Source organism: Aegilops tauschii, chromosome 3, assembly GCF_002575655.3.
Source record: "Aegilops tauschii subsp. strangulata cultivar AL8/78 chromosome 3, Aet v6.0, whole genome shotgun sequence".
Taxonomy (NCBI): domain Eukaryota; kingdom Viridiplantae; phylum Streptophyta; class Magnoliopsida; order Poales; family Poaceae; genus Aegilops; species Aegilops tauschii.
In genome coordinates, this window is record NC_053037.3 from 37,547,611 (window position 1) to 37,572,259 (window position 24,649).

The 24,649-nt window shown below is 44.5% G+C and overlaps 1 protein-coding gene across 3 annotated transcripts; it reads right to left on the bottom strand.

The window, feature by feature from the left end:
* Positions 1-791: 791 nt before the first annotated feature.
* LOC109777457 (uncharacterized) lies at positions 792-6,988 on the bottom strand. 3 transcript variants are annotated; one of them, XM_045234613.2, is made up of 6 exons: positions 6,761-6,932; positions 4,517-4,779; positions 3,943-4,040; positions 2,204-3,473; positions 2,051-2,095; positions 792-1,849 (listed from the first exon to the last, which is right to left on the bottom strand). In XM_045234613.2, the coding sequence occupies exons 2-6, from the start codon at positions 4,695-4,697 to the stop codon at positions 1,149-1,151; spliced, it is 2,295 nt and encodes a 764-aa protein (XP_045090548.1). In that variant the 5' UTR covers positions 4,698-4,779; positions 6,761-6,932; the 3' UTR covers positions 792-1,148. The 3 variants fall into 3 exon arrangements, with proteins under 3 accessions (XP_045090548.1, XP_020191678.1, XP_073366052.1); XM_020336089.4 differs by having other exon boundaries at positions 2,051-3,473; positions 6,761-6,988; XM_073509951.1 differs by having other exon boundaries at positions 2,051-3,473; positions 4,538-4,779.
* Positions 6,989-24,649: the final 17,661 nt, after the last annotated feature.

Below are 24,649 nucleotides of genomic sequence, written 5' to 3' on the forward strand. Positions count from 1 at the left end.
CTGGGCCCTGGGGGCCTGGGGCCCAGATCCGCCCCTGTGTACGAAGATGCTGTGAGATCGGAGCTCGACCATTCCCGGCCGTGGAGACCCGAAGGCTGGCTCTAAGGCAGGGGCAGGGGCGGAGCTAGTTTTGGACGAATGGATGTCCAGAGATGGAGATTAGTGTTATCTTAGATTAATTAAAATGGAATAACATATGTTGAATACTTTACTAAGCTTGCAGCTACACATTCTTACAATGAGAGCCAAAATTAACGGGTGTACACTTGTACACTGATACCTTGGTGTGGCTTCGCCCCCTTACTCCCAAATAGAAGCCCACATCCGTCCGAAGATGGTTTGGGCTGGACATCATGGTCCTGATGCCGTGTAATGCTCCACGTAAATAAAGCTACGTGTTTTACGTAGGCTGCAACATGGATAAGTGTAATTGGAGAAGGGGGAGAAAGGGCCCCACCCATCTGAAATTCGGGGGGGGGGGGGGGGGGGTAGAGTTTTCGTAGATGTACGATTATCGTCCTGGTGACAGACAGTTCAACAGGCCCAAGCCCCATTTCAGCCCACTATGAACCCATTTCTATGAGCCTCTCTCGGTGACCACTGTCACTCAGTTCTTGCTACGTACTGTACCCCACAAGGAGAAGCAGTAATAAAGATCTAGAAAGAAGTAAAGAACAAGAACCCAATCAATAAAGATAAAGAACCCAATCAACCCAATCAACCAAGAAGAATTATCTCTTGCATTCTCCTCATGGAAATTTGAGCAAGACCAGAAGGCATGAACCGACAAATTGCTGTTCCAAGATTTTTCTTACCTGAAGTAAGGTACATTCAAAACAGACACTGGTACAAAACAGGTGCTTCCCATGTCCACTCAGTTCTCAGCAACTAGTCTAGATGACTCATCCCACTAAGATGACCTAATAACAACATTCTCCTGACTCATGTTCCTATTCTCCTCTCCTCTCCCAGGAGGAAAGAACCAAAAATGATTTCTGATATCTACATGATAATGTAATGTAACATCCCCTCCCACTTCCACGGTGTATGTATATCATCATCAAGCAGCTAAATTAATTAACTAACCAATGAAAAAGGGGGCAGGCAGAATAAATGAATGGCTGGCTAACTATCTATCAATTCAAGACTCAAGACTTCGCGAGCTGGAGGGCGAGCTCGGTGACGAGCCTGTCGAGCACCGAGTTCGCCACAAGGCTCGCCACCTGGTCGGCCTCTCGCCGGAAGTTGCCCCAGCGGTCCTCCTTGGCCAGGTCGCTCGACAGCACGGCGTCGACGTCGACCTCCACGCCGGACTGCGGCCGCTCGTCGAGCCGGCGGCCCACCCTGGACCGCAGCTCCCTGAGGGCGCGCTCGCCGACGGGCTTGGGCCGCTGGAAGGCGGAGAAGCGGGGCTGCCTGGACTCGCCGGCGGCGTAGTCCTTGTACACGTCCAGCAGCGCCTCGTTCGTCAGGTCGAACAGGAGCAGCTCGTCGGCCGACATGTCGGTGAAGTCGATGGCCGCCGCCGCGGCGTCGTAGTGCTGGCAGTCGTCCTCCTGGAGCGCGGCGCGGTTCTGCGAGCACCACCCGTCGAACAGCGCCTCGTCGCGGAAGCTCGACTTGTTGAATATGTCCTTGACGTAGGCCAGCTCGGCCTCGTTCTTCGGGTCTGCTGCTGCTTCTTGGAGAGCGTTCAGGTCGCTGAGGTTGTTCTCCTGGAGTATGTTCTCCGGAGCCGATGAGCTAGTTGGCAGTGTGACAGAAATGCTAGACTCGAGATCATCATCAGTGCCAACTGAATGATCAGGTGATTCACTTGAATGGACAGTTTTTTCCACTGGCAACGAATCTGCAAAACAAATGAAGAACAAATTGGGATTAAAATAAGGAGCTAGAGAAATGCGAGAGTAAATTGGATGATTCCTGTAATAAAGTTTTGCAATTTTGCTTGTTTAGAATGCCATTCTGAGATGCTAATCCAGGGGAAGATTATTTTGAAGTTATAGAAAGCTAATGCAGGTTCTGCATATGTACTAGATGAAAATCTCACCATCCAGCATTGTATGGTTCTTCTCTGAACTAGCAGCAGGATGGTCTGAGAAGGCCACATCCAGAACAGAGGTTGGACTTTCAGTTTCTTGTTCACAGCATAAATTTAACTCATCTTCAGTATCTCTATTGGGGTCAGGGACACAGCTAGTACCTTTGACTGATTTCAGAGCATCAAATGACTGAATCTGGTTGTCTTCAGAAATTATTGCAGGTTCTTCTGCAATGTCAATGTCTTCTGAAGGTTGAGCAGTTGCACATGACTGAATTTGAACATCAGAAGGTGTCACTTGCTGTTCTGCAATGTTGATGTCTTCTGATTGCAGAAGACCAAGAAGAGTACATGGGTCAGCTCCTGTTGACAAGTGAATAAGATCATCATCATCATCATTACAGGTTGTTGCATGGTCTTCTGGGATGTCAACTTCAGATGCTGAAGGGTCGGTACACAGCTTGGCTTGGGTCGATGAGAGAACCTCCAGATCATCATCACAAGTTGCAGCTTCTTCTTCTGAAACATCAACCACCTCTGAAGAAGATAAAGGAGCAATACATAAATTGTCTTCAGTCGATGATTCCACGACGTCGCACTCGCTCAACAACTCTTCAAGTGACACAGGATTCTCAGAGCCACCAGCAACCTCATTACAAGAAGCCTCATCCACAGCAAGTTTCACATCTCCAACAATTTCATCTGGAACTTCTGGTGCCAATGTGTCTTCTGGAATCACAAGAAATTCAGCAAGTCTAACCACACTTTTTGATCTGAGCTGAGAATTGGAAGTTCTCTGCAGTGCAGTTGCTACACCAGGGCCATCCAAAGAGTGATCCCTAGTGGACTTCGAGCTTGTTAGAACCCTTTTGGATTCACTGCTTGAAATGGAATCAAGCAAGTGAGAGTAGCTCTCCAGTGATTCAGATAGGGAACGCGAACGCCGAAAACCGCTGTTCCCATGTCTCTTTGCAGCAGTACCAATGTAAGGTTTCAGACCATCCCTGTCATATGTGGCAGAGGCTGATCGAGGAAGTTCTTGTCTAATGTTATCTCCAGAAAGCCTCTGCCCATAGGGGACCTTATGAAGAACCCCATCCATGGAGATGCTACGGTGGCTCTTCCGTTTCACATGGTCAGTACCAGAACCATCCAGGTTGCTTAACGTATCCTGTTGCAAGTTTGTACTGGTGTCATTTGGTGGTGACAGTTTAACGCCGTGTGAAGAACCGTCACCATTGGCAGCTGACTGACCATTCAGAACATAGTCATTGTTTTCCAAGTAATGTATCGAAAGGGTGCGCAGCAGCTTTGGTCCAACAGGAAGCATCTTCTCTTTCTGATCTTCCTTTCCATGCAATTTTCTTGAAAACAATGACTTCAGACCAGACTTACCAGAACTCTTTTTTGAACCCTTTTGTTTATTTTTAACCTGAAATACCAGAAAATTGATGGAATATGATCAGTTCACATCTCCAAATCCAGAGGAAAACTAGTTGTCTGTGCGCAAGTATTTTGGAGGACAGAAGTACTTGTAAAAACTGCTTATATGTAATGCAGTAGCAGCACGCAGACCATCATATATTTATGCTTATAAAATAATCCAGGCCCTTGCCTAAATAAGTTCAGATGTAGTAGTACGATGAGTAGAGGCGATTTGAGTTTATACACACACTAGATGCTGACACAAATATACAATAATTTATGTACTGATATACATAAAGAGAAGGACCAGTGATGCATATGATTTTAGTTCTTTTCTCTTGAACTGTAAACAGAGGACGAAAATGGACTACTGGATACAATTGGAAAAATTAACAGAACAAAGGATATCAGTACTGGTATTCAAGTATCAAGAGAACTTTGGAAATTGATAATCAAGGTGGGCAATTGGTATATACTTTAGTGTTTTTGTACTCATCTATGACAGCTCTCTGCTCATCCGTGACACCGCTGTCTTCGTCTTTGAATGGAACATAGCAACCTCGAAGCTTACTTCCTGCAGTCAATTTCACGGTCAATAAAAATTACAACATATTGTGTAGGCGCATAAGCTGTCATAATACTTGTAGATATTTCAGGTCAAGGTGTAGAGTTCTAATTCTTCAGTAAACTAAGTGCTAAACAGTAACTTCCCAAAGTACGAGTTTATGTTTTATCATTGTTTATAAAAAGCTTTCCTACTTATGAGTTTATATTTTATCATTACTTATAAAAGGTCAAACGGGAAAAATCAAAGTACTTGAATACTCCCTCCGTCCCAAAATTCTTGTCTTAGATTTGTCTAGATACGGATGTATCTATTCACATTTTACTGTTAGATACATCCGTATCTAAATAAATCTAAGACAAGAATTTTGGGACGGAGGGAGTACATGAATGACAACCACACCTGTACTCCTATTGTTTTTTCAGTGAATCAAATCAATTTACTCAAGGACGCTCGGTTGCGGTTGAAGAACAACCCCAACTTACCACCAGTGCTTCTTTCCTTACAATGTTTCTTGTCAGTGATCATCTTCTTCGTGGACCGTAGGCGCCGGCGAAGGCCAAACAACTCAAGAAAGCTCCATCGGCCCCCCATTTCCTTTCTTCCATAAAACCCAGAGTCCTGAGGGTGCAACAGCTGGGCCATTTGTCCTGGGCCCGACAGCATAGAAGAAGGATGATTCCTTATGAGCAGAGCACCACCCGTGCCGATTATGGAACAACGCCTCGACTCCGGTTAGGTCTGTGACCTGTCATGAACATAATGGACAGTGATTAACAACCTATCAAAGCGCATACCTAACGACTTTTCCAACTCCAAACAGATCATTGCCTCAAGACCATAATGGAAAAGAGTATGGCCGAACAGATTTAGTACAGATAAAGATGGTGCCTGGCCAAGTACCCACAAAGATCGGCAGGGCAAATGAAGGTGTTAATCATGAGGAAAGGCATAAAGTAACAGAGTACCGACGAACAAGCGAATAAGAAGTAACTTAAGAGGGTCGCTTGTGCCTTTCTTAGATTAAAAAGGGGGATCAATGATGGTGATGTAAACACCCATCTTTCCGAAAACATGCACACAGACACCCACCAGACTGCAACCGAACCATTTCTGAAGACACGCGAATTAAACAACGCCTATCTGTATCCTTGTTAGTTAGTGTCTGAACCACTAATCAATCATTAGATGACCGCGAAATAAAACTATAGTAGTTAGGAAGAGCCACTTTAGTGAAGAAGAATATTGCTATTTCCTTCTGTCTCCCTGGGACAACATACTTAAACCGTGAAAGCACATACACAGCCAGCCAACAGGGCAAACCAAGAAGGCAGAGAAAGCTTCCAAGGAAGAACCGGAGAACTGTCGCGGAAAATCTGGCCACATGTTAAGCAAGTGATTCTTCTGCACTCCTTTCAGTAACTTGACACAAAAAGAGACTGACCCCAGGAGGATTAAGAAAAACCCATATGGAAGCGCATCCATTTGTGATGACTCAAAAAACAAATCATGTGTATCAAACGTTACTAAACAATGCCCTTGATCAGGCAAAAAGAAGTACCAATCAATGGAGACTCTGAAATCAACAGCGTAGGGAGTGCGGAATCCGCTGTGCTACTCACTATCATCACTAGGCTGATTCACTTTAGAGGAGATCTCCAACTTACAAATCTAAACAACAGAAACTGTGGAGGCGGTGTGACAGATACTGCCCACGACTCCTTGGACAAAAAATTCTGTACTCCAACCAAAAGGGCTACTCTCATTACTCAATCAACAGAGTCAAAAATAAGTAGTTACTAGTACTTAGTACTTGTACCATCAATCAGATCATGGACTGCTGCAAAATCAATCCACTCCGTTCAACAACCCATCCATTCAATTGCTGGAGAAAAACCCATCCATCCAATACAACAATAGCAGCAACAGCAACCATCAACAAAGTAAAAAATAAATAAACAATTAGTACTTCTACCATGAATCAGATCATGGACTGCTGCATGCAAAACCAATCCACTCCATCCCACAACCCATCCATTAAATTGTTCGAGCAAATCGAACCATCCATCCAATTCAGCAACACATCTACTCTGGAATGGAGTCCACATAGTGCAGTGACTCGGTCCATGCGCAACCTGAGGCATGAAAAACATATCACGAATTCACGACGAACAGCTCGAGGTTTCCCACTTGATAACTCCCGATCCATGAAACGCAAAAGAGAAAAAAAAAACGCTAGAACAAACCATTTCCTATCGAAAAACAGAGAGGCCCGTTTGGCCATATCTGCCTGCCCATGCAGAAATCGGAAGCAGGCCACAGACAGAGTAGAGACAAATCAACAGGCAGCAAAATCTCAATCATCAGCGCGGACTTCGGTGAACATGCTCTCGCAGTGATCCGGACGGAAGAAAACGAACAGAAATAACCGAAACAACGAGAGAATAGATGCTCTGTCCTGACGAACGGTTTGCCTGACGAACAAACGAGCGAGCGAGGAGAAACGCACGCACGCAGCGCACAGGCGCCTTTCGGCGAACAGATGGACCGCACGGGAACGCGGCAGCGGCGGCGCCGGCCGGCCGCGAACCATGGCGCCGATCGAGAGAGGACGCAACGCGCAGGCCGGAGAAACGCACGCACGCACGCACCCGTAAAACCCAAACCAAAACAAGCAGAGGAGAAATTCGTGGAGGCGTGCTCGGTGCGGGTGGGAACCGGGGACGAACCTCGGTGGACGGGCGCGGGCGACGCGCGCCGGTGACGACGGGGCGGAGAGGGAGGCGAGGGTGGCGCTCCTCCGGGAGGAGGAGGGAGGGAGGGAGGGAGAGTTGGTGGGTGTGGAGGGAGGGAAGGAGGACCGGAGGAGGACGGAAGGAACGGATCCGGGAGGGGGAGGGTGGACAAAGCTGCGGGGGGTTTGGGGTTAAATCCCTCCCTCCGGCCCGGTCCTCGCCTGGAGTGCTGACCTCACCTGCTGTTGAATGCTTCTCCCACCCTCCCCTCCCTCTTGGACCGCCACCGAACAGTGATGGGATATCACTTCACTTCGGTTTAGGCTGTTTTGTTAGTTGCCCTTGATCCTTGTCCATGTTGATGTGCTGGATGTAGTTTCTCTCCTCTTGTATTTTTGAGCATATATAGAATGTTTACGCTGAAAATCGAGCTGGCAAACCTTATGATAATGGAGCTCGGATGAGGCGGAGTCAACAGTGGCTCAGGGGGAGTCGACGGCGGTGCCGGGGAGGGTGCGGATTTGTCGGATGAAGTTATCGGCGCCGGGGGGTAGGGAGGGTGGGCCACGCGGTGGCGGGGAGGACGGAGTTTTCTTTTCGCGGGAAGAGGGGAGAGTGGGGGGAGGAGCTCACAGGAGGGGGGAGGCGCGAGCGTAAGTGGAGTGGGGGAGTGAGGCGTTCGGACCGCAACGGCTTTTCAATATCTGGTTGCCGGGAAGGAGGGGTTGCACTTGGTGGGCGGGTCAAACTGGGGTAGGAGGGGAGGGAGTTCGCGGAGGAAATAGGCGCTAGCGTGAGTGGAGCGCGGAAGTGAGGCGTTCGGACCGCAACGGCTTTTCAAAATCCGGTTGCCGGGAAGGTGGGGGTTTGTACTTGGCGGGCGGGTCGAGTTGGGGTAGGAGGGGAGGGAGCTTGCGGAGGAAAGAGGCGCAGGCGTGAGTGGAGCGCGGGAGTGAGGCGTTCGGACAGCAACGGCTTTTCAAAATTCGATTGTCGGGAGGTAGGGAGTTATACAGTGGGCAGGTATATACACGGAGTCGTGACCGAGTCATAATTACCACAGAATATCGATGAAAGTGTGCTTCTTTGTTCTTTGTGAGCGGAGTATAGTGGACTGGAGGGAGTGAGTTGGAAAAAACCACCACGGCCTTACGAAATTTACTATAAGAAAATAGTGAGCTATACTTGGCGAGCGCATACACGTGTTAAGTTGTGTCTGAGCTAAAACTTTCTATAAATCGATGAAATACCGTCCCCTCACCCCTCCCCCTCCCCCCGGCTTTTCAATATCTGGTTGCCGGGAAGGAGGGTTTGCACTTGGTGGGCGGGTCAAACTGGGGTAGGAGGGGAGGGAGTTCGCGGAGGAAATAGGCGCTAGCGTGAGTGGAGCGCGGGAGTGAGGCGTTCGGACCGCAACGGCTTTTCAAAATCCGGTTGCCGGGAAGGTGGGGGGTTGTACTTGGCGGGCGGGTCGAGTTGGGGTAGGAGGGGAGGGAGCTTGCAGAGGAAAGAGGCGCAGGCGTGAGTGGAGTGGGGGAGTGAGGCGTTCGGACCGCAACGACTTTTAGAAATTCGGTTGTCGGGAAGTAGGGATTTACACGGTGGGCAAGTACACATACGAGATCGTGATCGAGTTATAATTACCACAGAATATCGATGAAGGTGCGCTTCTTTCTTCTTTGTGAGCAGAGTGGACGGGGTGAGAATTTACTGTCAGAAAGTAGTGAGCTACACTTGGCGAGCGCATACACGTGTTAAGTTGTGTCTGAGTTAAAACTTTTTATAAATCGGTGAAATACCGTCCCCTCACCCCCCCTTCCCCCGCGCCCACACACATACTCCACGATTCCTCCTCCCTTCCCCGCGAGGCGATAAGAGCGATCCAGTGTCCCCCATCGTCTATCGTCGACGTCGAGCCTAAATGTTCCTCCCTCCTCCGCACAGCTTCCCGGCGGGTGGGGAACCCCAGTGCTTTGTTGTTGCCCCGTAGATAGATTAGGGTTAGGATTTCGCAACGGTGGCGCTGACTTTGCGAATAAGATTTCCTTAGCCTCCCCGTCTCAGTTTCTCGACGATGTTGTCTGCGGCGGTGTAGATTCCAATTGGCCCTTCTGGTCGGTGAGGCTAGGCTTTGCAAGATTTTTGATGAGGCGACTGCAACTCCCCTTTATGGTTTGGTCCTTCAATCTCGTCCCTCGTCATGCCACTTCAGCCTCCGGTGCCACGCGTGAGGCTTGTGAGAAATTTTAGAGGTCTAGCTCTTGGATACGCGACTCTTCTGATGGTGATGTCTTCTTTCTCGGGCACTGGTCAGGTAGGATTGTGGCCTTGGTGTCTTTCCGTCCTCGATCAACAACGATGATGGCACTGGCAGTGCGCCATCGGCCCACTCGAGGAAGATGTTTAGCCTTCTAGGTACCTTGTTGTAATTTCTTAATTTTGTTAGAGATGTTCGTACTATTGGTTTGGTTCACATATCTCAAGGTATTTAAAAATATATATATAAATTCGAATAGAATTACGGTATGGATGCGTGTTTCTTTGTTTATTTTGTGATCTTTAGTTTAATGGGCGGAATTGTATATCCTTCTTAAAAAGCTCAAATAGAAAAAGGGGTGTTAAATTGTAAGACTCACATAGCAATTTATTTGGATACAAATAAATTTGAGCAAAACAATAATGTTTTTACCAAGTTTTTTTTCGAAAGAAAGAAACATGTTTATTTGCATGATAATCCTTTGGTTGGACACTAATAATTTCGTGTCAAATCATATTTTCTTTAGCTAAACATATGTTTAGCTCATTTACTGGACCCCATTTAACTTGCCCAAATCTTGGATATATTCTTTGGTGCTGCGTAAATACTAAACATATCTTTAGCCCATTTATTGGACGTCAAATTAATTTGCTCAAATCCCGCATATATTCTTTAGTACTGAGTAAAAACAAACATATCTTTAGCTCATTTACTGGATCCGAATTAACTTGCTCAAATCCTGGATATATTCTTGGTACTGAGTAAATACCAAATATATCTTTAGCTCATTTACCGGACCCCAATTAAATTTGCTAAATTATTGAATATATTCTTTGGTATGATGAGTAAAAATGAAACACATCTTTAGCTCATTTATTGGACCCCAATTAATTTGCTCAAATCATGAATATATTCTTTTTGATATTGAGTAAATGCTAAACATATCTTTAGCTCATTTATTGGACCCTAATTAAATTGCTCAAATCCTGGATATATTCTCTTTGGTACCGAGTAAATAGGAAACATATCTTTAGCTCATTTATTGGACCTAGGTGCCTGGGCACCTTACCTCCTAGCCGTTGGATGTATGGCATTGCCGTTGATCCAAGTACTAGTGGGTAAACCCGTTAATGAGTATATTTGGTAGTAACAAAAATTTATGGTAAGCATGCATGCATGCGTGCATGGCATTTCAATACTAATTGATAGTCATCAATGCGTTAAAGTTTCCAGATTTTAGTGCATGTAACTAAATTATATTTGTACATGTACGTGTGTGGAAAACTAGCAGTCTAAGGTACATAGAAAACGCTTCAAACGTCATGTGTACGTATACATGTACATGTACTAATATTTAAATTGGAATTTATGACAATTTATTTTGATTTTCACAAAGATTTTTGCAAAGATAGCAGAGCTATTATAATCCTTGAGTATCATGCGTCAAATACATCTCTATCGATTATGTTGTATAGATATTCATATTTACAGGAATGAAACATATCATCCATCAAGGTATTTAATTTACGAACATGTATCCACCTATTAAAAGGTAGTGTCATTTGTGGGTATATACCAATAAATTTCACTTTGAGGTATATGTACATACTGAGCAATATTTTCACTATTCATTTTTTTGGGACTTGAGTATGCACCAAATTATATCACTGTTGGTTATTCAAAACTTCATTTCATTTAGGATACCCGAGATATATCCATAATCTTTATTAGGTATCATACCTTGGTATGTGTATATTTTCAGTAGAAACAATACCTCGGGTATATGTATATTTTCATTAGGTATAATATTTTCGGTATGTATTTTCATTAGATATAATTGCCCCGGGTATTTGTATATTTTCATTAACAATATCTTGAGTATGCACTTTTTCGCGGGCCTGAGTATGCACTTACAAATATATTGGACTATTTTGTACGTATCTAGTAAAAATTAGAATAAGTCATAGGGTATATACTGAACCAAGTACGAGCGTTCAAACTATTTTTAATGTGACTAGTCGAATTTGTTTAAGGAAACAAATTATTCGAGGGAATCAATAGCTTCTAGTTTTTTGGAAACCAATCTACAATAAATGGCAGCGGAAGTAATTGCATGCAGGTAGAGAAAGGAAAGAAGATTATTTGGATGGTACTAGTGATTATTTCCAAATACAAAACGCTTAACGGGTTGGATCCGAATGAGGTGCCTGGGCACCTAGGTGCCCCATATAATTTACCTATATATATATATATATATTGACATTGAGTAAAAACCAAACAGGCCCCTTTCACTCAATATTTTTCGAGGCTGCCATTTTACTGTTGAGAATTAACACTCATATCGTCGAATCTTCAAAAAAGAACAAAAGACTTGTTTCAAAAAAAAATAACAAAAGGTGACGGGAGAAGAGATGAGGTGGCCGTCCTTATCATGCATTGAGGCAGCAGATTAATTAAGGGCACACAACCACATTTAATACCAAATCATCAAAGCAAAGTATGGGTGGGCGTAGTACAATATGTGAGCCGCGTTTTCGTCCAGCTCTCTTCTTTAAACCGTTTGCTTTTATTTTTCTTCCCAAAGCCTACTATTCCTAGTTTCCTACTCCTTTTTGTCACCGTGTGTACTTGTTTGCACCGGGGTGGTGGGTCATATGAAAATCAAAGTTGGTGTGAATTTGATTTGACCCCTCCGTCCCTCGGACGAAGACCGGCGATATTTTCCTTTTCACTGGGCATATATTAATTTGTGTTGTACCCGATCGCGATGTGCAAAGATCTCATCGAGTTAGAACAATATGTTGTCCGCCCCCCACATATTTTCCTACGGTCTCAACAGTGTAATTTTCATAGATCAGCTTTGGTACTCAATTAATATGCAAAAATAATAAGGTTGGTACTCAATAATAATTATACAAGATATATAACTTTGGTACTCAATTAATCGTGCAGAAATAATAAGTTTGGTACTCATTAATTGCACAAAATATAGAAACTTCGGTACTCCATTAATGCAACGAAGATATAAAAAGTCTGGTATCCAATTAATTGTGCAAAAACAAGAACTTTTGATACTCAATTATTAATTGTACAAGATATAAGATATATATGGACGGATTAATTGTACAAGATTAGTTTATTCAAATGGTTGAGTGTAGTGCATGCAGTATAACGATCCGATAAAACATGGCATGTATTTTGAATCATTTAATCTTTGTGAGAAGCGGATACGAGATTAGGGAGGAACACAATGGATCCAAAACTAATGGAGGCAAGTGAAAAATGATAATAGCTTTGGGAGTTTCATGCAATTTCGCAAGCCAAAAAAGTAAAAATTAATGTTTGGCCACTGCTGAGTAAAAGTTCATTTACCACTTCCAATTTTCATACTTGGAACTACCTAAATTGACTATATAGTACCTCTTGTTGGTTCCCTATTAATTTATTTCCCAGTGGCATATAGTACCTCTTGACCAAGAACAAGTCAATATACACTAGATCTTTTTTGCTTCCATTTTCACTTCTGTGTTTCAATGCATGAATGCGGTGGACCAGTTTGATACGCTAGTGGTCTCAAAAAACATGCCAAGTTTGATCGGATCGTAGCTGTTGCATGCACTACACTCAACCATTTGAATAAGAAAATCTTGTACAATTAATCCGTCCATTTATATCTTTTATATCTTGTACAATTACAATTGAGTATCAAAAGTTCTTGTTTTTGCACAATTAATTGGGTACCAAACTTTTTATATCTTATTGCATTAATTAGTCCGAGGAACGAACGGAGGGGGCAAATCAAATTACAAAATTAATTTTCGTATGACTCACCATCGCGGTGAAAACAAGTACACACGATGACAAAAAGGAGTAGGACACCAGGAATAGTAGGCTTTCAGAAGAAAAGTAAAGCAAATGGTTTAAAGAAGAGCTGAAGAAAACACGGCTCGCATACTATTGTACTACTCTCACCCATACTTTGCTTTGATGATTTAATATTAAATGTGGTAGTTTGCCCTTAATGAATTTGCTGCCTAAATGCATGATAAAGACGACCACCTCATCTCTTCTCCCGTCACCTTTGTTTCTTTTTTGAAGATTCGGTGATATGTGCGTTCATTCTCAGCAGTAAATCCCCGCAAAAAAAATCTCAGCAGTAAATTGGCAGCCTTGAAAAATATTGAGTGAAAGGGGTATGTTTGGTTTTTACTCGGTACCAAAGAATATATACTCCCTCCGTTCCTAAATATAAGACCTTTTAAAGATTCCAATACAGACTATATACAGAGCAAAATGATTTAATCTACCCTCTAAAATGCGCCTATATACATCCATATTGAAATCTCTAAAAGGTCTTATATTTGCAAACAGAGGGAGTATCCAGGATTTGAGCAAGTTAATTTGGGTCCAATAAATGAGCTAAAGATATGTTTGGTATTTACTCAGTACCAAGAATATATCCAGGATTTAAGCAAGTTAATTGGGGTCCAATAGCGAATCAACCTGTGGTTGGATGGTTAGAGGGACTATGGTATCCCCAGCCCACCAGGGTTCAAATCCTGGTGCTCACATTTATTCCTGGATTTATTTTAGGATTTTCGGCGATGCGACGACGAGGTGCCTACGGTGACTTCGTAAATTTCAAGATGATATGACGGCTCAGTCTTTCGGAGATGCTCATAGGGATAGTGTGTGTGCGTTCATAGGGATGAGTGTATGCGCGTGTATATGAGCGCTTGCGTATGTACTGTGTTCAAAAAAAAATTGGGTCCAATAAATGAAATAAATAATTATTTAGCTAAAGAAAACATAATTTGGCACGAAATTATTAGTGTCGAACCAAAGTGTTATCACGCAATTAAACATGTTTCTTTCTTCCTAAAAAAAGCTTGATTACATGGCCAAAGAAAACTTTATTATTTTGCTCAAAATTATTTGTATCCAAATAAGTTGCCATGGGAGTCTTGCAATTGAACACCCCCTTTTTTATTTGAGCATTTTAAGAAGGGTATACAATTCTTCCCACTAAACTAAAGATCAAAAAAGAAAGAAACAAAGACACCTCCATACCATAATTCTATTCAGATTTATTTTTCGATAAAAAATACCTTGAGATATGTTAACCAAACCAATAGTGTGAACATCTCTAAAAAATATGAAATTACAAAAAGGTCCCTAGAAGGCTCACCGCCTTCCACCTAAATGGCCGATGGCACACCGTCGGAGCCAACTTATCGTTGTTGATTCAGGAGCAAAAGTCACCAAGGCCACAATCCGCTAGCCACCTTATGCAACTAGTGCATGTCAGTCGGTGGAACCTGTCTCACGTAAGCGTACGTGTAAGGTCGGTCCGGGCCGCTTCATCCCACAATGCCGCCGAAACAAGATAAGACTAGTAGTGGCAAGAAAATTGACAACATCTACGCCCACAACAAGTTTGTGTTCTACTCGTGCATAGAAACTACGCATAGACCTAGCTCATGATGCCACTGTTGGGGATCGTAGCAGAAATTAAAATTTTCTACGCATCACCAAGATCAATCTATGGAGTTTACTAGCAACGAGAGGGGAGGAGTGCATCTACATACCCTTGTAGATCGCGAGCGGAAGCGTTCAAGAGAACGGAGTTGATGGAGTCGTACTCGTTGTGATCCAAATCGCCGATGATCCAAGCGCCGAACGGACGGCACCTCCGCGTTCAACACACGTACGGAGCAGTGACGTCTCCCATGCCTTGATCCAGCAAGGAGGAGGGAGAGGTTGAGGAAGAAGGCTCCAACAGCAGCACGACGGCGTGGTGGTGGTGGAGTGACAGTTCTCCGGCAGGGCTTCGCCAAGCACACGCGGAGGAGGAGAGGTGTTGGGGAGGGGAGCGGATGCGCCTTGGATGTGGTGCTGCAGCCCTCCCCTCACCCCTCTATTTATAGGGAGAAGGGGAAGGGGGCCGGCCCCTCTAGATGAGATCTAGAGGGGGGGGGGCGGCGGCCAAGGGGGGAGGGAGCTTGCCCCCCAAGCAAGGGGGGCGCCCCCCCCTTTAGGGTTCCCCCCAAACCCTAGGCGCATGGGCCCTAGGGGGGTTGGCGCCCAGCCCACTAAGGGCTGGTTCCCTTTCACCTACAGCCCATAAGGCCCTCCGGGGCAGGTGGACCCTCCCGGTGGACCCCCGGAACCCCTCCGGTGGTCCCGGTACAATACCGGTATACCCCCGAATATTTCCGGTGACCGTATGGTGACTTCCCATATATAAATCTTTACCTCCGGACCATTCCGGAACACCTCGTGACGTCCGGGATCTCATCCGGGACTCCGAACAACATTCAGTAATCACATACAAACCTTCCTTATAACCCTAGCGTCATCGAACCTTAAGTGTGTAGACCCTACGGGTTCGGGAATCATGCAGACATGACCGAGACACCTCTCTAGCCAATAACCAACAGAGGAATCTGGATACCCATGTTGGCTCCCACATGTTCCACGATGATCTCATCGGATGAACCACGATGTCGAGGATTCAAGCAATCCCGTATACCATTCCCTTTGTCAATCGGTACTTTACTTGCCCGAGATTCGATCGTCGGTATCCCAATACCTCGTTCAATCTCGTTACCGGCAAGTCACTTTACTCGTTCCGTAATGCATGATCCCGTGACTAACTCTTAGTCACATTGAGCTCATTATGATGATGCAATACCGAGTGGGCCCAAAGATACCTCTCGTCATACGGAGTGACAAATCCCAGTCTCGATCCGAGCCAACCCAACAAACACTTTCGGAGATACCTGTAGTGCACCTTTATAGCCACCCAGTTACATTGTGACATTTGGTACACCCAAAGCATTCCTACGGTATCCGGGAGTTGCACGATCTCATGGTCTAAGGAAATGATACTTGACATTAGAAAGCTTTAGCAAACGAACTACACGATCTAGTGCTATGCTTAGGATTGGGTCTTGTCCATCACATCATTCTCCTAATGATGTGATCCCGTTATCAATGACATCCAATGTCCATGGTCAGGAAACCGTAACCATCTATTGATCAACGAGCTAGTCAACTAGAGGCTCACTAGGGACATGTTATGTTCTATGTATTCACACATGTATTACAATTTCTGGATAACACAATTAAAGCATGAACAATAGACAATTATCCTGAACAAGGAAATATAATAATAACCATTTTATTATTGCCTCTAGGGCATATTTCCAACAGTCTCCCACTTGCACTAGAGTCAATAATCTAGTTACATTGTGATGAATCGTACACCCATAGAGTTCTGGTGTTGATCATGTTTCGCTCGTGGAAGAGGTTTAGTCAACGGATCTGCGACATTCAAATCCGTATGCACTTTACAAATATTTATGTCTCCATTTTGAACATTTTCACGAATGGAGTTGAAGCGACGCTTGATGTGCCTGGTCTTCTTGTGAAACCTGGGCTCCTTGGCAAGGGCAATAGCTCCAGTGTTGTCACAGAAGAGAGTCATCGGCCCCGATGCATTGGGAATAACTCCTAGGTCGGCAATGAACTCCTTCATCCAGATTGCTTCATGTGCTGCCTCCAAGGCTGCCATGTACTCCGCTTCACATGTAGATCCCGCCACGACGCTTTGCTTGCAACTGCACCAGCTGACTGCCCCACCATTCAAAATATACACGTATCCGGTTTGTGACTTAGAGTCATCCAGATCTGTGTCGAAGCTAGCATCGACGTAACCCTTTACGACGAGCTCTTCGTCACCTCCATAAACGAGAAACATATCCTTAGTCCTTTTCAGGTACTTCAGGATGTTCTTGACCGCTGTCCAGTGTTCCATGCCGGGATTACTTTGGTACCTTCCTACCAAACTTACGGCAAGGTTTACATCAGGTCTGGTACACAACATGGCATACATAATAGACCCTATGGCCGAGGCATAGGGGACGACACTCATCTTTTCTCTATCTTCTGCCGTGGTCGGGCATTGAGCCGTGCTCAATCTCACACCTTGCAATACAGGCAAGAACCCCTTCTTGGACTGATCCATATTGAACTTCTTCAATATCTTGTCAAGGTATGTGCTTTGTGAAAGACCTATGAGGCGTCTCGATCTATCTCTATAGATCTTGATGCCTAATATGTAAGCAGCTTCTCCGAGGTCCTTCATTGGAAAACACTTATTCAAGTAGGCCTTTATACTTTCCAAGAATTCTATATCATTTCCCATCAATAGTATGTCATCCACATATAATAAGAGAAATGCTACAGAGCTCCCACTCACTTTCTTGTAAACACAGGCTTCTCCATAAGTCTGCGTAAACCCAAACGCTTTGATCATCTCATCAAAGCGAATGTTCCAACTCCGAGATGCCTGCACCAGCCCATAGATTGAGCGCTGGAGCTTGTATACTTTGTCAGCATTCTTAGGATCGACAAAACCTTCCGGCTGCATCATATACAATTCTTCCTTAAGGAAGCCGTTAAGGAATGCCGTTTTGACGTCCATTTGCCATATTTCATGCTAACATGATTCGGACGGACTTCAGCTTCGCTACGGGTGAGAAGGTCTCATCGTAGTCAACTCCTTGAACTTGTCGATAACCCTTAGCGACAAGTCGAGCTTTATAGATGGTAACATTTCCATCCACGTCCGTCTTCTTCTTAAAGATCCATTTATTGTCTATCGCTCGCCGATCATCGGGCAAGTCTGTCAAAGTCCATACTTTGTTTTCATACATGGATCCTATCTCGGATTGCATGGCTTCAAGCCATTTGTTGGAATCTGGACCCGCCATTGCTTCTTCATAGTTCGAAGGTTCACTGTTGTCCAACAACATGATTTCCAGGACAGGGTTGCCGTACCACTCTGGTGCGGAACGTGTCCTTGTGGACCTACGAAGTTCAGTGGTAACTTGATCATGATCATCATCATTAACTTCCTCTCTAGTCGGTGCAGGCACCACAGAAACATGTTCTTGTGTTGCGCTACTTTCTGGTTCGAGAGGGGTCATCTCATCAAGTTCCACTTTCCTCCCACTTACTTCTTTCGAGAGAAACTCTTTCTCCAGAAAGGACCCGTTCTTGGCAACGAAGATCTTGCCTTCGGATCTGAGGTAGAAGGTATACCCAATGGTTTCCTTAGGGTATCCTATGAAGACGCATTTTTCCGACTTGGGTTCGAGCTTTTCAGGTTGAAGTTTCTTGACATAAGCATCGCATCCCCAAACTTTAAGAAACGGCAGCTTAGGTTTCTTTCCAAACCATAATTCATACGGTGTCGTCTCAACGGATTTCGACGGAGCCCTATTTAAAGTGAATGCGGCAGCCTCTAAAGCATAACCCCAGAATGATAGCGGTAGATCGGTAAGAGACATCATAGATCGCACCATATCCAATAGAGTGCGATTATGACGTTCGGACACACCATTACGCTGAGGTGTTCCAGGCGGCGTGAGTTGTGAAACAATTCCACATTTCCTTAAGTGTGTGCCAAATTCGTGACTCAAATATTCCCCTCCACGATCTGATCGTAAGAACTTTATTTTCCTGTCACGTTGATTCTCAACCTCACTCTGAAATTCCTTGAACTTTTCAAAGGTCTCAGACTTGTGTTTCATTAAGTAGACATACCCATATCTACTCAAGTCATCAGTGAGGGTGAGAACATAACGATAGCCACCGCGAGCCTCAACGCTCATTGGACCGCACACATCAGTATGTATGATTTCCAATAAGTTGGTTGCTCGCTCCACTGTTCTGGAGAACGGAGTCTTGGTCATTTTGCTCATGAGGCATGGTTCGCACGTGTCAAATGATTCATAATCAAGAGACTCCAAAAGTCCATCTGCATGAGTTTCTTCATGCGTTTGACACCAATGTGACCAAGGCGGCAGTGCCACAAGTATGTGGGACTATCATTATCAACCTTACATTTCTTGGCATTCACACTATGAATATGTGTAACATCACGTTCGAGATTCATTAAGAATAAACCATTGACCAGCGGGGCATGACCATAAAACATATCTCTCATATAAATAGAACAACCATTATTCTCGGATTTAAATGAGTAGCCATCTCGCATTAAACGAGATCCAGATACAATGTTAATACTCAAAGCTGGCACAACAATTATTGAGGTTTAAAACTAGTCCGGTAGGTAAATGTAGAGGTAGCGTGCCGACGGCGATCACATCGACCTTGGAACCATTCCCGACGCGCATCGTCACCTCATCCTTCGCCAGTCTCCGCTTATTCCGCAGCTCCTGCTTTGAGTTACAAATATGAGCAACCGCACCGGTATCAAATGTTGGAAATATGCCCTAGAGGCAACAATAAAATGGTTATTATTGTATTTCCTTGTTCATGATAATTGTCTATTGTTCATGCTATAATTGTATTAACTGGAAACCGTAATACATGTGTGAATACATAGACCACAACATGTCCCTAGTAAGCCTCTAGTTGACTAGCTCGTTGATCAATAGATGGTTATGGTTTCCTGACCATGGACATTGGATGTCATTGATAACGGGATCACATCATTAGGAGAATGATGTGATGGACAAGACCCAATCCTAAGCATAGCACAAGATCGTGTAGTTCGTTTGCTAAGAGCTTTTCTAATGTCAAGTATCGTTTCCTTAGACCATGAGATTGTGCAACTCCCAGATACCGTAGGAATGCTTTGGGTGTACCAAACGTCACAACGTAACTGGGTGGCTATAAAGGTGCACTACAGGTATCTCCGAAAGTGTCTGTTGGGTTGGCACGAATCGAGACTGGGATTTGTCACTCCGTATGACGGAGAGGTATCTCTGGGCCCACTCGGTAATGCATCATCATAATGAGCTCAATGTGACTAATGAGTTAGCCACGGGATCATGCGTTACAGAACGAGTAAAGAGACTTGCCGGTAACGAGATTGAACGAGGTATTGGGATACCGACGATCGAATCTCGGGCAAGTAACATACCGATAGACAAAGGGAATTGTATACGGGATTGATTGAATCCCCGACATCGTGGTTCATCCGATGAGATCATCGTGGAACATGTGGGAGCCAATATGGGTATCCAGATCCTGCTATTGGTTATTGGCCGGAGAGGTGTCTCGGTCATGTCTGCATGGTTCCTGAACCCGTAGGGTCTACACACTTAAGGTTCGGTGATGCTAGAGTTGTTATGGGAAATAGTATGTGGTTACCGAAGGTTGTTCGGAGTCCCGGATGAGATCCCGAACATGACGAGGAGCTCCGGAATGGTCCGGAGGTGAAGATCGGTATATTGGACGAAGGGTATTGGAGTCCGGAATTGTTCCCGGGGTACCAGGCTATGGCCAGCATGACCGAAAGGTGTTTCGGGAGCCCCGGCAAGTGTTGGAGGGCCTCATGGGCCAAAGGGGAAGGGGCAAACCAGCCCACTAAGTGGTGGTGCGCCCCCACACCCTTTCCCATGTAACTTGGGGAGGTGGGGCGCCTCCACCTGGCTTGGGAGGCAAGCCTCCACCTGCTTGGCTTGGGGGGCAAGTCTCCCTAGGGAGATCCAATCTGCTTGGCCGCCGCCCCCTAGGGGAAACCCTAGGGCGCCTCCCCCTCTCCCCTTGCCCCTATATATAGTGGAGGTGTGGGAGGGCAGCCGCACCTCTTCCCTTGGCGCAGCCCTCTCCTCCTCCAACTCCTCCTCTTCCTCCGTAAAGCTTAGCGAAGCTCTGCTGGAGAACCACGAGCTCCATTGCCACCACGCCGTCGTGCTGCTGGAGTTCTCCCTCAACTTCTCCTCTCCCCTTGCTGGATCAAGAAGGAGGAGACGTCCCCGGGCTGTACGTGTGTTGAACGCGGAGGCGCCGGATCTTCCGCGATTTGAATCGCCGCAAGTACGACTCCATCAACTGCGTTCTTGTAACGCTTCCGCTTAGCGATCTTCAAGGGTATGAAGATGCAGTCCCTCTCTCTCGTTGCTAGCATCTCCTAGATTGATCTTGGTGATACGTAGGAAAATTTTGAATTATTGCTACGTTCCCCAACAATGGCATCATGAGCTAGGTCTATGCGTAGATTCTATGCATGAGTAGAACACAAAGTAGTTGTGGGCGATGATTTGTTCAATTTGCTTACCGTTACTAGTCTTATCTTGATTCGGCGGCATTGTGGGATGAAGCGGCCCGGACCGACCTTACACGTACTCTTACGTGAGACAGGTTCCACCGACTGACATGCACTTGATGCATAAGGTGGCTAGCGGGTGTCTGTCTCTCCCACTTTAGTCGGATCGGATTCGATGAAGAGGGTCCTTATGAAGGGTAAATAGCAATTGTCATATCACCGTTGTGGCTTTTGCGTAGGTAAGAAACGTTCTAGCTAGAAACCCATAGCAGCCACGTAAAACATGCAACAACAATTAGAGGACGTCTAACTTGTTTTTGCAGGGTATGCTATGTGATGTGATATGGCCAAAAGGATGTGATGAATTATATATATGTGATGTATGAGATTGATCATGTTCTTGTAATAGGGATCACGACTTGCATGTCGATGAGTATGACAACCGGCAGGAGCCATAGGAGTTGTCTTAATTTATTTGTGACCTGCGTGTCAACTGGAACGTCATGTAATTACCTTACTTTATTGCTAACCGTTAGCCATATTAGTAGAAGTAATAGTTGGCGAGACAACTTCATGAAGACACGATGATGGAGATCATGATGATGGAGATCATGGTGTCATGCCGGTGACGAAGGTGATCATGCCGCGCCTCAAAGATGGAGATCAAAAGGCGCAAGATGATATTGGCCATATCATGTCACTTTATGATTTGCATGTGATGTTTGTCATGTTTACATCTTATTTGCTTAGAACGACGGTAGCATAAATAAGATGATCCCTCACTAAAATTTCAAGAGATGTGTTCCCCCTAACTGTGCACCGTTGCGAAGGTTCGTTGTTTCAAAGCACCACGTGATGATCGGGTGTGATAGATTCTAACGTTCGCATACAACGGGTGTAAGCCAGATTTACACATGCGAAACACTTAGGTTGACTTGACGAGCCTAGCATGTACAGACATGGCCTCGGAACACAAGAGACCGAAAGGTCGAACATGAGTCGTATAGTAGATACGATCAACATGGAGATGTTCACCAATGATGACTAGTCCGTCTCACGTGATGATCGGAGACGGCCTAGTTGACTCGGATCATGTATCACTTAGATGAATAGAGGGATGTCTATCTAAGTGGGAGTTCATTAAATAATTTGATTAGATGAACTTAATTATCATGAACATAGTCAAAAGATCTTTCCAAATTATGTCGTAGCTTAAGCTTTAGTTCTACTAAGATATGTTCCTAGAGAAAATTTAGTTGAAAGTTGATAGTAGCAATTATGCGGACTGGGTCGTAAACTGAGGATTGTCCTCATTGCTGCACAGAAGTCTTATGTCCTTAATGCATCGCTCGGTGTGCTGAACCTCGAGCGTCATTTGTGGATGTTGCGAACATCTGACATACACGTTTTGATGACTACGTGATAGTTCAGTGCGTAATGTTAAACGGTTTAGAATTGAGGCACCGAAGACGTTTTGAAACGTCGCGGAACATATGAGATGTTCCAAGAGCTGAAATTGGGATTTTAGTCTCGTGCCCACGTCAAGAGGTGTGAGACCTCCGACAAGTTTCTTAAGCCTGCAAACTAAGGGAGAAAAGCTCAATCGTGGAGCATGTGCTCGGATTGTATGAGTACTACAATCGCTTGAATCGAGTGGGAGTTGTCTTCCAGATGAGATAGTGATGGTTCTCCAAAGTCACCGCCACCAAGCTACTAGAGCTTCGTGGTGAACTATAACATATCAGGGATAGATATGATGATCCTTGAGCTATTCGCGATGTTTGACACCGCGAAAGTAGAAATCAAGTAGGAGCATCAATTGTTGATGGTTAGTAAAACCACTAGTTTCAAGAAGGGCAAGGGCAAGAAGGGATACTTCATGAAACGGCAAATCAGTTGCTGCTCTAGTGAAGAAACCCAAGGTAGAACCCAAACCCAAGACTAAGTGCTTCTGTAATGAGGGGAACGGTCACTGAAGCAGAACTACCCTAGATACTTGGTAGATGAGAAGGCTGGTAAGGTCGACAGAAGTATATTGGATATACATTATATTGATGTGTACTTTACTAGTACTCCTAGTAGCACCAGGGTATTAGATACCGGTTCGGTTGCTAAGTGTTGCTAACTCGAAATAAAAGGCTACGGAATAAATGGAGACTAACTAAAGGTGAGATGACGATATGTGTTGGAAGTGTTTCCAAGGTTGATGTGATCAAGCTCCCTCTACCATCGAGATTGGTGTTAAACCTAAATAATTGTTATTTGGTGTTTGCGTTGAGCATAGACATGATTGGATTATGTTTGTCGCAATACGGTTATTCATTTAAGGAGAATAATGGTTACTCTGTCTATTTGAATAATACCTTCAATGGTCTTGCACCTAAAATGAATGGTTTATTGAATCTCGATCGTAGTGATACACATGATCATGCCAAAAGATATAAGATAGTAATGATAGTACCACATACTTGTGGCACTGCCACTTGAGTCATATTGGTATAAAACGCATGAAGGAGCTCCATGTTGATGGATCTTTGGACTCACTTGTTTTTGAAAAGATTGAGACATGCGAACCATGTCTATTGGTATATATGCATGAAGAAACTCCATACAGATGGATCATTTGGACTCACTTGATTTTGAATCACTTGAGACATGCAAATCATACCACATGGACAAGATGATTGAAAGGCCTCGTTTTCAGTGAGATGGAACAAGAGAGCAACTTGTTGGAAGTAATACATTTTGATGTGTGCAGTCCAATGAGTGCTGAGGCACGCAGTGGATATCATTATGTTCTTACTTCATAGATGATTTGAGTAGATGCTGAGTATATTTACTTGATGAAACACAAGTCTGAATTATTGAAAGGTTCAAGTAATTTCAGAGTGAAGTTGAAGATCGTCGTGACAAGAGGATAAAAATGTCTATGATATGATCATAGAGATGAATATCTGAGTTACGAGTTTGGCACACAATTAAGAAATTGTGGAAATTGTTTCACGACTAATACCGCCTGGAACACCATAGTGTGATGGTGTGTCCGAACATCATAACTGCACCCTATTGGATATAGTGCATACCATGATGTCTCTTATCGAATTACCACTATCGTTTATGGGTTAGGCATTAGAGACAACCACATTCACTTTAAATAGGGCACCACACAATTCCGTTGAGACGACACCGTATGAACTATGGTTTAAGAAACCTAAGCTGTCGTTTCTTAAAAGTTTGGGGTTGCGACGCTTATGTGAAAAAGTTTCAGGCTGATAAGCTCAAACCCAAAGCGGATAAATGCATCTTCATAGAATACCCAAAACAGTTGGGTATACCTCTTATTTCAGATCTGAAAGCAAAAGTGATTGTTTCTAGAAACGGGTCCTTTCTCGAGGAAAAGTTTCTCTCGAAAGAATTGAGTGGGAGGATGGTGGAGATTTGATGAGGTTATTGAACCGTCACTTCAACTAGTGTGTAGCAGGGCACAGGAAGTTGTTCCTGTGGCACCTATACCGATTGAAGTGGAAGCTTATGATAGTGA